The sequence below is a fragment of the Mya arenaria genome, chromosome 10 (genome assembly GCF_026914265.1).
Source record: "Mya arenaria isolate MELC-2E11 chromosome 10, ASM2691426v1".
Classification (NCBI taxonomy): Eukaryota; Metazoa; Mollusca; class Bivalvia; order Myida; family Myidae; genus Mya; species Mya arenaria.
The window spans coordinates 20,690,630-20,703,634 of NC_069131.1; the positions used below are offsets into that span (position 1 = coordinate 20,690,630).

The 13,005-nt window shown below is 33.1% G+C and overlaps 1 protein-coding gene across 5 annotated transcripts in view; it reads left to right on the forward strand.

Moving 5' to 3' along the window:
• LOC128205475 (golgin subfamily A member 4-like) overlaps window positions 1-13,005 on the forward strand; it is a 28,054-nt gene that overhangs the window by 12,354 nt on the left and 2,695 nt on the right. For all 5 annotated transcript variants that reach the window (XM_052907135.1, XM_052907137.1, XM_052907138.1 and 2 more), the window contains 13 exons: window positions 2,709-2,783; window positions 3,002-3,064; window positions 3,553-3,618; window positions 4,213-4,296; window positions 4,446-4,494; window positions 7,109-7,173; window positions 7,687-7,870; window positions 8,262-8,357; window positions 9,051-9,072; window positions 9,999-10,097; window positions 10,762-10,860; window positions 11,119-11,196; window positions 11,897-12,028. In XM_052907135.1, the coding sequence (XP_052763095.1) occupies window positions 2,709-2,783; window positions 3,002-3,064; window positions 3,553-3,618; window positions 4,213-4,296; window positions 4,446-4,494; window positions 7,109-7,173; window positions 7,687-7,870; window positions 8,262-8,357; window positions 9,051-9,072; window positions 9,999-10,097; window positions 10,762-10,860; window positions 11,119-11,196; window positions 11,897-12,028 (1,112 nt within the window). The remainder of the gene's footprint in view (window positions 1-2,708; window positions 2,784-3,001; window positions 3,065-3,552; window positions 3,619-4,212; window positions 4,297-4,445; window positions 4,495-7,108; window positions 7,174-7,686; window positions 7,871-8,261; window positions 8,358-9,050; window positions 9,073-9,998; window positions 10,098-10,761; window positions 10,861-11,118; window positions 11,197-11,896; window positions 12,029-13,005) is intronic.

The window sequence follows — 13,005 nt, forward strand, 5'->3', positions numbered from 1 at the left end:
AGCCTCTGACACTAATTGCTTTACTTATCTCATGAACTATAGAATGAAAGCCTCTGACACCAATTGCTTTACTTATCTCATGAACTATAGAATGAAAGCCTCTGACACTAATTGCTTTACTTATCTCATGAACTATAGAATGAAAGCCTCTGACACCAATTGCTTTACTTATCTCATGAACTATAGAATGAAAGCCTCTGACACTAATTGCTTTACTTATCTCATGAACTATAGAATGAAAGCCTCTGACACTTATTGCTTTACTTATCTCATGAACTATAGAATGAAAGCCTCTGACACTAATTGCTTTACTTATCTCATGAACTATAGAATGAAAGCCTCTGACACTAATTGCTTTACTTATCTCATGAATTATAGAATGAAAGCCTCTGACACGAATTGCCTTTCTTATCTCATGAAGTATAGAATGAAAGCCTCTGACACTAATTGCTTTACTTATCTCATGAACTATAGAATGAAAGCCTCTGACACTAATTGCTTTACTTATCTCATGAACTATAGAATGAAAGCCTCTGACACTAATTGCTTTACTTATCTCGTGAACTATAGAATGAAAGCCTCTGACACCAATTGCTTTACTTATCTCATGAACTATAGAATGAAAGCCTCTGACACCAATTGCTTTACTTATCTCATGAACTATAGAATGAAAGCCTCTGACACCAATTGCTTTACTTATCTCATGAACTATAGAATGAAAGCCTCTGACACCAATTGCTTTACTTATCTCATGAACTATAGAATGAAAGCCTCTGACACTTATTGCTTTACTTATCTCATGAACTATAGAATGAAAGCCTCTGACACTAATTGCTTTACTTATCTCATGAACTATAGAATGAAAGCCTCTGACACTAATTGCTTTACTTATCTCATGAACTATAGAATGAAAGCCTCTGACACCAATTGCTTTACTTATCTCATGAAGTATAGAATGAAAGCCTCTGACACTAATTGCTTTACTTATCTCATGAATTATAGAATGAAAGCCTCTGACACTAATTGCTTTACTTATCTCATGAACTATAGAATGAAAGCCTCTGACACCAATTGCTTTACTTATCTCATGAACTATAGAATGAAAGCCTCTGACACTAATTGCTTTACTTATCTCATGAACTATAGAATGAAAGCCTCTGACACCAATTGCTTTACTTATCTCATGAACTATAGAATGAAAGCCTCTGACACTAATTGCTTTACTTATCTCATGAACTATAGAATGAAAGCCTCTGACACTTATTGCTTTGCTTATCTCATGAACTATAGAATGAAAGCCTCTGACACTAATTGCTTTACTTATCTCATGAACTATAGAATGAAAGCCTCTGACACTAATTGCTTTACTTATCTCATGAACTATAGAATGAAAGCCTCTGACACCAATTGCTTTACTTATCTCATGAACTATAGAATGAAAGCCTCTGACACTAATTGCTTTACTTATCTCATGAACTATAGAATGAAAGCCTCTGACACCAATTGCTTTACTTATCTCACGAAATATAGAATGAAAGCCTCTTACACTAATTGCTTTACTTATCTCATGAACTATAGAATAAAAGCCTCTGACACCAATTGCTTTACTTATCTCATGAACTATAGAATAAAAGCCTCTGACACCAATTGCTTTACTTATCTCATAAACTATAGAATGAAAGCCTCTGACACCAATTGCTTTACTTATCTCATGAAGTATAGAATAAAAGCCTCTGACACCAATTGCTTTACTTATCTCATGAACTATAGAATGAAAGCCTCTGACACTAATTGCTTTACTTATCTCATGAACTATAGAATGAAAGCCTCTGACACTAATTGCTTTACTTATCTCATGAAGTATAGAATAAAGGCCTCTGACACTAATTGCTTTACTTATCTCATGAACTATAGAATGAAAGCCTCTGACACTAATTGCTTTACTTATCTCATGAACTATAGAATGAAAGCCTCTGACACCAATTGCTTTACTTATCTCATGAACTATAGAATGAAAGCCTCTGACACGAATTGCTTTACTTATCTCATGAACTATAGAATGAAAGCCTCTGACACGAATTGCTTTACTTATCTCATGAACTATAGAATGAAAGCCTCTGACACCAATTGCTTTACTTATCTCATGAAATATAGAATGAAAGCCTCTGACACTTATTGCTTTACTTATCTCATGAACTATAGAATGAAAGCCTCTTACACGAATTGCCTTTCTTATCTCATGTAACATATAGCGAAAGCTTATTACAATAATATCTAGCCTTATCTCATGAAGCATAGTTCGAAAGCTTTTACATTAATTGCTAACTTTATCTCAAGTTGTGAAGCACGGAAGCCTCCTACATTATTTGTTAATAATATCAAATGATGTATAGTAGGAAAACCTGTGACTGTGATTGCATACCTTGTGTCATGTAATATAATACGAGAGCTCTTGATAATAAGTGTTGAACTTATGTTATTTAATATAGAACGACAGCCCCTGATACAAATAGCAAGCCTTATCTCATATCAGTTAACAATTTATAATGTGACTTGCGAACAATTTATCAAACCGCAACGAAACATTTTTTTAGCTCTAGCGACAAACCATATTGAAACTTCTCATATAACTTTTGACCGCTTCGATAAAGCACATAAGTTAACCTTTTAAAGGAAATCACAATTTTGCATATCTCTTTGCCTTTCAGGACAAAGATGGAGAGGAAGGAAAGCACACTTAAACTTGTTCAAAGATTTTCCGATGCCGAGATAACGAGACTAGAGTATATTAAATGTTATCTGAAGCCTTTGTCTAAACTATCGGATTGTTGTACAAAATGAGATTATGAGACTTTTATAGAAACACAATACATTACGTTTTATCCAATTATATTTGAAGTTATACAAATAAAAATACTTACTATAATATTGATACTTTATAGTATTTTCGATCATTGTAATCATATTATCGGATTTGAAAATAAGTTTATATAATTTTCAGAGACGAAGTAAATGAATGTTTACACCTGAAATACGTTTTGGAAGCAGAGGTTGCATTTTTGAGGTATATAAAAATGTATCTCACTGTTAGTTGTAGTAATAATGTTTTATCAAAATACATCGGTAATACAGTTTAGTTACAACAAAGAAATTGGAAAACTAGTTTCGTCGAATAGCGGCTTTTCATGTTTTATTTTCATTTTTTTTGTAATTTAGAAAAAAACGTTTTTTATATATATTTGGGTGCATCGATCATTTTTGGTTTCAGATAGAAACGCTTAAAAAGCAAAACTCATAGATGTCAATATTCATTCATAAACACCTATACTGACCTAACTAGGTTATTTTGGATTATATATACTTTTATTAACCTATATACAAACAATTATGCCATAGGTAATGTATTCTCTCTCTTTTAAATCTCATGAAAGCGGAAGCTACCTTCTTACCGGAAAACGCTTAAAATTTTATATGAAACGCACACCGTACTTCCTATTACAACAAAATATTTATGAACACTACGTTTATATGGCTACTTTGTCTCAATTTTAGACAAGAGTCGATTGATTTGCAACATGAGGTGGCAGAGAATGACCATAGCCAAACACATCTGAAAACGTAGGAGTTTTATCCATGTTAAATAACTGAATTGAATTAAATTGCTTTCACTATTGCTCATAAGTTGGTTAAAGACATCTTAGTTAGCAGTTGACTAATATTTAGATTTTAGATTTAACTTAATATTTAAAGTGGCATTCAGTTTTGCATTTCCTACAAAGGTATTGGCAACAAACTTTTTGTGAAATGCGTTCAAGTTGAGTTATTTTATTCATTGTTATGGACAAACAACACACATGTACTTCCAGTTCTTGTTAATACTACTTCTTTAAGTAGAAATAAGTCAATGCAAGCCTTAAATCAACACATATTCAAAGGAGTAAAAATCTATCCAATCAAGCTTAAAACAACCCCTTTTACCAAAACTTAAACAAAAATGAAATCCTGCAGTGGTATTATACAATTATATTTGAATTATCACATTCTTATCTAACAATGACGAATAGCCATTTTTCTCAGCACTTTTATCATATTTGTTGTCGAAGACTGACCACCATCAAACATGAGAATTCCTTTAATTGTCACTTCTTTAAGGGTAAATGTATGTTACCCATGCACTTCTAGGAAATACATTTGATACTACACAATTTGTAGTGCCCTGACGGCTCTAGATGGGTTACAAAATACTGTGTCGAGTCTTCAAAAGCGGGTTAAAGAACTAGAGGCGATCATTTCAAGGTATGAGGATAACTGAAGTTGGCTTTAATCCCGGAAATAGAGAAAAAACATATGTTGATCCTGCCATAATGATATTATCCGTAATCAGTTCAAATCTGTTTAAAACGATTTCTGATAATAAGTCGTTGAAACTTTGTTTATTTTGACAGCCATGAAAATTGCAAACAACACCAGATGTCGGAACATAAAAGAACACAGGTATTCGTGCTGTATGCACTGTTTTTCTGATAATTTTTAAAGAATGTGTACTTACATCGTACAGGAGAACAGATGCGACTCCTAAGTTATGATCAGACTATTTTAAACGTTCACCATTGTTTTCTCATTCAATCATAAATGTTTCTTGTTGGACAGAGTTTACAGCTATTAAAAGAGCTAAATATGTCTATGAATTCTTTTAACATGTATATACGACACATTTGTTCTTGTATGCGCCGTTTAGGTCATTTGTTGCTTTATGTTTTTTCTGGTTTTGGGCAGTATGTAACACCAATCTTTGTTTGCAAAGCATTGTTGACGAAAATGAAAATAAATACATGTATATATATTGAGAAAGAGAAATGGCCGCTATCCGGTTAGCAAATTATGACAACGTTAATAAGGCAGTCCTTTTTTCTCCAAGCTGAACAGCTGTTAAGTAGTTGATCTGTCTGTAGCATGCATTTGATTTCATAAGGTATAATGTGTATGTCATCGGCTACTTCTTCGGGTTTTATTATAAAAAGCTCTCTATGCTTTGTCGTGTAGTTTGACGGTCGCTTATTTACCTATTCAAGTCTCAGTGTAGGTTTTGTGATGGAATTGAAAGGAGTGAAGCGTTGTCTCGTAGTCGCTTATTCACCTATACATGTTTTGCAAAGTCTTGATATCAGGTATATAAGGGATTTTGATTGGGTCGATATTTAACAGTCCCGGTGAGACCCAAAAAAGGAATATCATTTGGTCATATTTGTTTTAAAAGGGGTTTTGATGCCTTGCACATCTCTGACCCAGGAATATGGACACATTTGTCTTTATTCCTGTTGTGAAGGCTCAGTGTATAGTTATGACAGACAGTCATTGACGGCTTTATTGTAAATATTACTTAAACAAAGTTGTCAAACTTAATCGATTGTCCTTTGATGTTTTTTTGGAAAATGGGTTGGAAAGTAGCCTAAAGCTAATAATTTACAAACAGGTGGTAAGGGCCCAAAACGGTCTCTTTTTTGATAACTTTTCTTCTTCTTTCCGTTTCCTTCCAAACCTTATACCAATAGGTAAAAGCGAAAAAAATGAAGTAACAAACATTATTTACACACATTTAAACCATTTTCCCAATAGTACAATGCGAACATATTAAATCCTCGCTAAATAAGCCGCTTCATTGTATGTTTATCAAACAGGAAACACCGTATTGTATGAGTAAAAAATCAGCTAAAGAAATCTGCACCATTAAAGCAAAGGCAACTCAAATATAAGGTTGTTTTTTATATCAAAACAATGTTTTGAATAAAAGAAATCACAGACATTGGCTCATTCAAATATGAAATATTTTCTGTAGATTAAGATAGGTGCATTTGCTAGCTGTATTATAATGTATTCATTTTTCTTGATAGATAATAGTAATGAAATAGATTTAAGGTTAATAAAAGAAGAATATAAGGAAGAATAACTTCGGTGATTAGCAAGATTTATATCTCTTGGTATACCGCTTTAGTCTCGTAAATTGATATTCAGTATTATTTGGAAAGAACATTATTCACAAACATTACAATAACATTGAAGCATCGGAAATTGCATATATTATATTTATGTTAATACGCTTCGACGAAATTGTCCACCATAAAAAATAGGGTCTGATGTGACATATTTTTATACCAAAATTGCAGAAAAAATCATCAAAGAGGGTCCTGGTTACAGTGGGAAGCGTACACACGCCGGAATAGAAAATTATCACAAAAAAACCATAACCGTCAGCAAATGTCAGTATTTCCGAGAAGATAACATATTCGGAATACGTCACACTGTAATGTCAATATAGGGTCGTTGAAGTTGCAAATAGTCGTATGCGTAATTTTCACCTTCACTAAAGGCATTTTTTAAAAGTATTTTGGTCGGCAAAATTGTCACATATCACTATATTTAGACGAAGTCTACTGACATATATGAAACAACAACATCCCTCTATTTCTGATATTATATCCCCATTATGTTATGTTATATTGCGTCTTACATATATAAATGATCAAACTCATATATTAACAGAATTCTGATGACAGAGTACTTACTAAAATTACACTTCCGTCTTCTTTGCGTTTTTTGGGGGATTGGATATTGTTTTTTTGTTGTTATTTTTTCAATTTAAACATCTTGCAAGCGGATTTGGACATTGAAATTGAAAAGAAATGGGGAGAGGGTCAAAAGCTGTGTTTCGATCATAAAACCACTAGAATGTTAATTCATTACAAGTGGATAAAATGTTGTGATAACCTTGATCCTATTTCAGTCATCGGTAATTTGTGCAGTCATAGCAACATACACACCGTCAGAACTTGCATTCGTCATACGTTCATCAAATCGCTAAACCCTTTTTCGCATGTCAAGCTTGGCAAACACGTATTGGGATCTTGGTGTCCTGTAGCATCGCCATCTTCATTGTCATACACGTCCGTGCTGTCACATATTTCATGTTACTCCAATATTTCCATAACTTGGCAGCAAAGCATATTAGCTAACCTCGACGGAGTTAAAATATGAGCCAGAGAATAACTGCTTCTTGAACTGTCAAACAAATCCTCACTCCAACGAGCGACACATATTTTTTTACTTTTAGACTGGGGAACTCATTGAAGGAAATCTCAACATATGTCTTCTTCCTAATGGTAGAAAAAAGGATCGGTAATTATTATGCTGCTTTATTCGTATTAACATAGCTTATAGTTGACGATTATGATAAAACATTTCTGGGAAACAACGCTTAATCTGAAACGTATAACATGGTATTAACCGAACGTGCGTTTTAATAAGACAATCCATCCATCTGCCCAAGAGTTGGGAATCTTAAACTGTATCTCTGACTCCATAACCAGCCTTTAAAACATTTATATGTTATTTGGTAATTTTTTTTGGAGCTTTTAATTAATGGCTATTTAACATTTGTTAATTTTGAGTTTGGAGTACAGTTTTGCATCAAAAGCACTAATAAGTATTATGAGATACATACATTGTATAAAAACTGTGATAATTAAACATAACAGATAAAATCATCAAACCCTGTAAAACGTTAACTATAGACATACATGTATGGTGAATTTATCATTATTCAACTGTGAATGAATGCGCTTTTCTACGTGATTGCAGTGACCTTGTAATTTAACAGACTTCAAAATGTCTGTTTAATTTTAATTACAGAAAGCATTGGTCCATGAATTTTACTCAACTTGATGGTTCAAATATTGTTTTCTACGTGCCGTGGAATGATTCTCAACCAACGAAGGACTACCCGCATGGAAAACCTGAACTGATAGTACCCTTGTTACGCTGCAAAATAAAGAAGGACTGTACTGATTATACAAGCAAGAAAAATACATTTGTTGTAAGTTGATATTTGTATACAGCAAGTATTTATCACCGTTATATTTTCATTCATTATTTCACCCTTAGAATTTCTTAGATACACTATGCATGTAATATTGAATGCCGAAAGTTCACATTTTTCAAGAATGGTATTCTCTTATTTAAATGAAATGGATAATCCATCGAAAGAAGACTTATCCTCCTGTTTTATAGGCATCAAGTAAGGCTTAACCCACGGTAATTTGTTGTCAAACAATCCCAAATTCAGAAAATTATGTTTGGGTTGACAACGATAAAAGGCTTCACTATTTAATGCAAATCAAAACCTTTTCACTTTCACCTCTCAATATATTAGCAGAGACAATTTCAACGTTATTTAATTGTTACATTTTCCTGATTATGTAATTCAGTTGAAGACATCAGACAAGATGCTGCTACTTCAGGCTGACAACGAGACCGATATGCAGAAATGGTTTCTTCACATACAAAGAAAAATAACGGAACTGGTTAGTTCGTCAGAGACTTGAGATATGAAGGTTTGGTTGGTTGGAAAATGTCGACGAAATGTGATGTTTTTGAAGATTTCTGATTACCAAACACATACATTAGCATAGGTTAATTTGAGATTGATACATTCAATGAAATGGGATGTTAACTGACTCGTTTATAGATAATGTAATCATTTTTGTGGCTACGATACATTTAGCTGACTTTTATGAACCAGGACCGAACAGCAACGGGCAAAAACTCAATTTAACAAGATCGAGTTAAACCAAGCCTTTGATTAGTAAATTTCTAATAACATTACTAACGCGTTTTTACGCTTAAGAGAATCTTTTGTCACATTTTTTAATATTTATAAAAAAAGAGCAAAATTGAACTTTTGTAGTTATTGTTTCATTGATACAAACATTTAGCCACATTTCACACAAAAATAAAAATGTTCGCTATATGACCCTACACAACGTGAAAAAGTCCCAACAAAGCTTATAATATAAGTTATTTAATAGTTTCCAAAAATTACTTGCATGTATATTACATCTTAAGTCTTGTTCAGAAGCTTTAAGGTCAGGTCTCAGCTGATCAGTTGCAGATATACCTTAAGTTAAGCTGTTCTAAAACATTAAATGAAAGAAACAAAGCATACAAAAATATCGCATAAGTACGTTTATAAACCTCTCTGTATCATATCTTTCCAGGGCGGCCACCCGGACATGACAGGTAAGTTGTTTGCCAAGCAGGCTGGAAAATGCAAGCTTAACATACTAATTATTCTCATTTATTTCCCGCTTTCAGTAAGAACACAAACATGTCCCACCAACCCATCCATCCCAGCTCTGCCCTGTCTCAGTGTATCAGCACATACCAGTTTACCAGGAACTGTTTGTCCCTTATAGGACTATTTATGTGAAATTCCCAATCGCCTATAGTGTCGACCAATAAATAACGATTATACATTGTGTAAAAACATTTTTTTGATATTCAAATCCACTGGCGTTGAGATCTAAGTTAAACGACCTTAAACAAACAGGAATATATAGCTAATGACAACTGCCTAGTAGAATGTGAATTAGCTCAGAATTGAACCATGGTAACCTTGTTATAAAGGATAATGCTATTTTTTCCAAACATTTTGCCAAAACTTATTTAGAAGAGGTAGAAATAGCAATTATAGACTGTACAATTAAAGAGGAAATGAAGGTTTAAATACGAAGAAGACCATACTCGATTCATGAATATGAATTAATTATTACCCTTTGTCTCATGGCACGGCCTTATTGCTGTGTACCTCCATTTCCTTCAACATTACATTAGATGCAGCCATAAAATGTAGCCATTTTGATACTGATATGTCTGTTTTGTGCAAGTGTCCGTGATCTGTTGTCGTTAGACTTTAAAACATATGATAAATACACTGCGGTAACCTATTTGTTTTGATACTGGTGTTGTCATTGTTACATCTTTAAAGAGAATTGGTTTAATGCAAACAGGTCATTTAATTTTGTTAGAGTACGGTATCGATAACATTTATTCAAATTATCCGTAACAAAGTTACAAATGTATGATCTTAATCTGTATTCCATGATCAGCTTTGTTGTTTAAAAGTATCGGTTATATGTATCATATGTGTATATTTTTGTGTGAAGGTTCAAGTTTATTGGTCCCGAAAAAAATGGTCAAACAAGTCGCTGACCGTTTCGTGAAAAAACGCCTGAGACCGCTTGAAACCAAGGGTATTGTAAATGGTATGTACATTGTAGAATCTGATGTGGTCTTCAGCTAGTGTGCCTTGTTTTAGCAGAATCTTTTATATTATAGTTTTCTTTCTGACAAGTCAATCCAAGATAAAATACATTTAACAGGATAATAATTATTGATGTATGTATCAACATATCCTTCATCAGTACTTCTGTAATGTTGCCGTTCTTATATGCTGTTCTAGACTGATTTGATTATTGTGTGTAAATCAAAAATTATTTTGGCCGGACAATAACGTAGTGAACATCGAATAGAAGAGATTGCAGCTATTCAAAAATAAATGTGTCCAAGGCAACGTCATTGGTATTTTTTTTTTGTAGTTTGGCTAGTTCATTTAGGAATATTGGAATAACTTAGCAAACACGGTTTTCATGGGACCAGACATGTAAGGTGCAAGACTTATGTAAGTAGAACAGATGTCAAGATAACAGTTAAAAAGGCATTGTTAAAAAAATAACTGTATTTTGTCGTAACAGTTTAACTATAATAAGAGCCGAGTAATGCCCGATGTTTGACTGACAAAACAAAACGTTGACATTCCTGCGCAGCGCTCTTGTTTCTACAGGAAATAACACAGAATGTTAAGTAGAAATCAGTTTGTTTATAATAATACACATGTATATAATTTTACCACCATTTTGTTCGTTTCAGATGCCATTTTTGGAGGTGACATCAAAGAGATATGTTCCAAAGAAAAGTCTGAAGTGCCCATGTTTCTTGTAAAATGTATCGATGCAATAGAAAGTAGAGGTAGGAGGAAGTAAACAGAAAAAGGAAAATATCTGTGAAAGTAAAGCAGATTTATGTATAAACTTAAAGGTGAAATCGATGTTACCTTTTCAGTAGACGTTGATGATAATGATTATAACAAACAAACTGCTTCTTATAAAATATCACCAAGCCAGTTAATGCTCCTGTTACAGACACGGAACTGAGAGCCATCGATCTAGGTTTGTGGAGCAAAGCCGGACTTTATCCTGTAACAGGTTTGAAACTATTTTATTGCAGGCTTGCACCATGAAGGTATCTACAGGATAGTAGGCAGCTCGTCGCAGATCAAGACTCTGCAGTATATGATCGACCAGGGTAAGAATGGAGAGGTTTGAGATGATATGAAATATTTGATTATACATATTATTTTCTATTATGCTTTTCGATAAAATATGGGGTTTTATCAGTGAAATAACAACAGTGAAAATATCAATTTTCACGCAAAATAAGGAGTGAAAATATCCACTTTTAGAACAATTTTTAAAATAAAATATGGTTAACTCCCCTTCAAAATACTTCACATTAAACCAGAAAATGTTGGCCAAAATCGCCACTCGTTAAAATATGTTTTTCTAAGACACTCATGAAATAATATACGATCTTACACTGAAAAAACAAATATCCTCTATATATCGTATCGTCACCTTAGTGCAAGAACTCAATATTTGTTTCTATTGAGATGGGAAGATATTGAATAATTGCACTAAAATGACGATATGAAGTCATTATTCACAGCGATAATCACACATCTGAAATCAAAAGACAAACTAAGCATGTTTCACCGTTGTTTTGCGTTTGAGATTGATACATGACATTCTCTTGTGGTACACTTGTTAGTTATCCAATTATTTAGCTGTTCGTTCGTTGTTGTTTTTTAAATTCAATTTGGCAATTGTCTTTCTGATTTCCAAACTTATTCAATTATACCTGCATTATTCGGTCATATGGTTTACATGAACTCTGATGCCTTATCATGGTTCAAATCATCATCATCATTCAATGAATATTATTCCAGGAGAGCGATATGACCTTGGAGATAAACAGTGGGACATTCACGTGCTGTGTGGAATCCTCTTGCTCTTTTTTAGAAAACTAAAAAACCGATTGTTTGAAGAATCACTTTGCGAAACGTTTTTGAAAGGCTTTTGTGAGTATGAGTTTGTGTCAGTAATTGTCAATGTCAAAGCCTTGGTGTTGTTGTCGAGTTTCAATCCCTTATTAAAGGATCAAATTAAGCTATCTCCTTTTTGATATCATTAATGAAATAATGAAAATGAAATTGAAATTTTATTAAAGAGTTCCGAGACATTTGTAGGACATTATCTTCATGGTATTCATCAATATCGTACGATTTTCCTTTTTTTAAGTTGTATACCAAAAGTAATAGACATAATGCCTGCATTTCAATGAGAGAATTGTTTTGCAAATACTCAACTATTTTTTAAACATTCAGTTTTTATACCAGTTGTTTCGTTTCAATTAATGGGATCCAATGCATTTGACTCACTCTCTTTGAAACTAATTTACTAGTTGAATGTTTCCTGGCTACTGACTAAGTCGTGAAACATTTATATAAATACAGACAAAGCATTCTTTGATTACCTAGCTCACAAAAACTAGTGCATATGCTCAAATAACATTTCCAAACCTCTCCATTGTCTATAATAATATTTATTTATAGTTCATATAGACACATAATAACAACTGTGTGCACACTGTCTGTTGAGGATAAAGTGAACGTTATCTATTACTCTATAGCTGACTTGTAGTGCATACAGTTTGTAAAACAGTTGCTATGAGAGATGTTTTCTCGACTTTTTGCCAGTTGGCAATGAAAGCGATAGACTAAACTACATTATATATTGCTAAACCGCTGACCGAATTAACCCATGACTTGCTTTCAGTGTAATTGTATATTCTTTCTCCCAAAGTCACAGGGAGCCAGCGATAAATTGAACCCTATAATTCTTTAAACATTCATTTTTCAGGTAGTTCTATAAGTGAATGTTTTTCTTCAATTAATTTGTTGTCAGAGAGCCAGTGATATATTTAGCCTCACCATGTTTGCTCTACCCATATCAGTTGTTCTAACCATGAGTATTTTATCTCTTCTCCTTAGCTAGT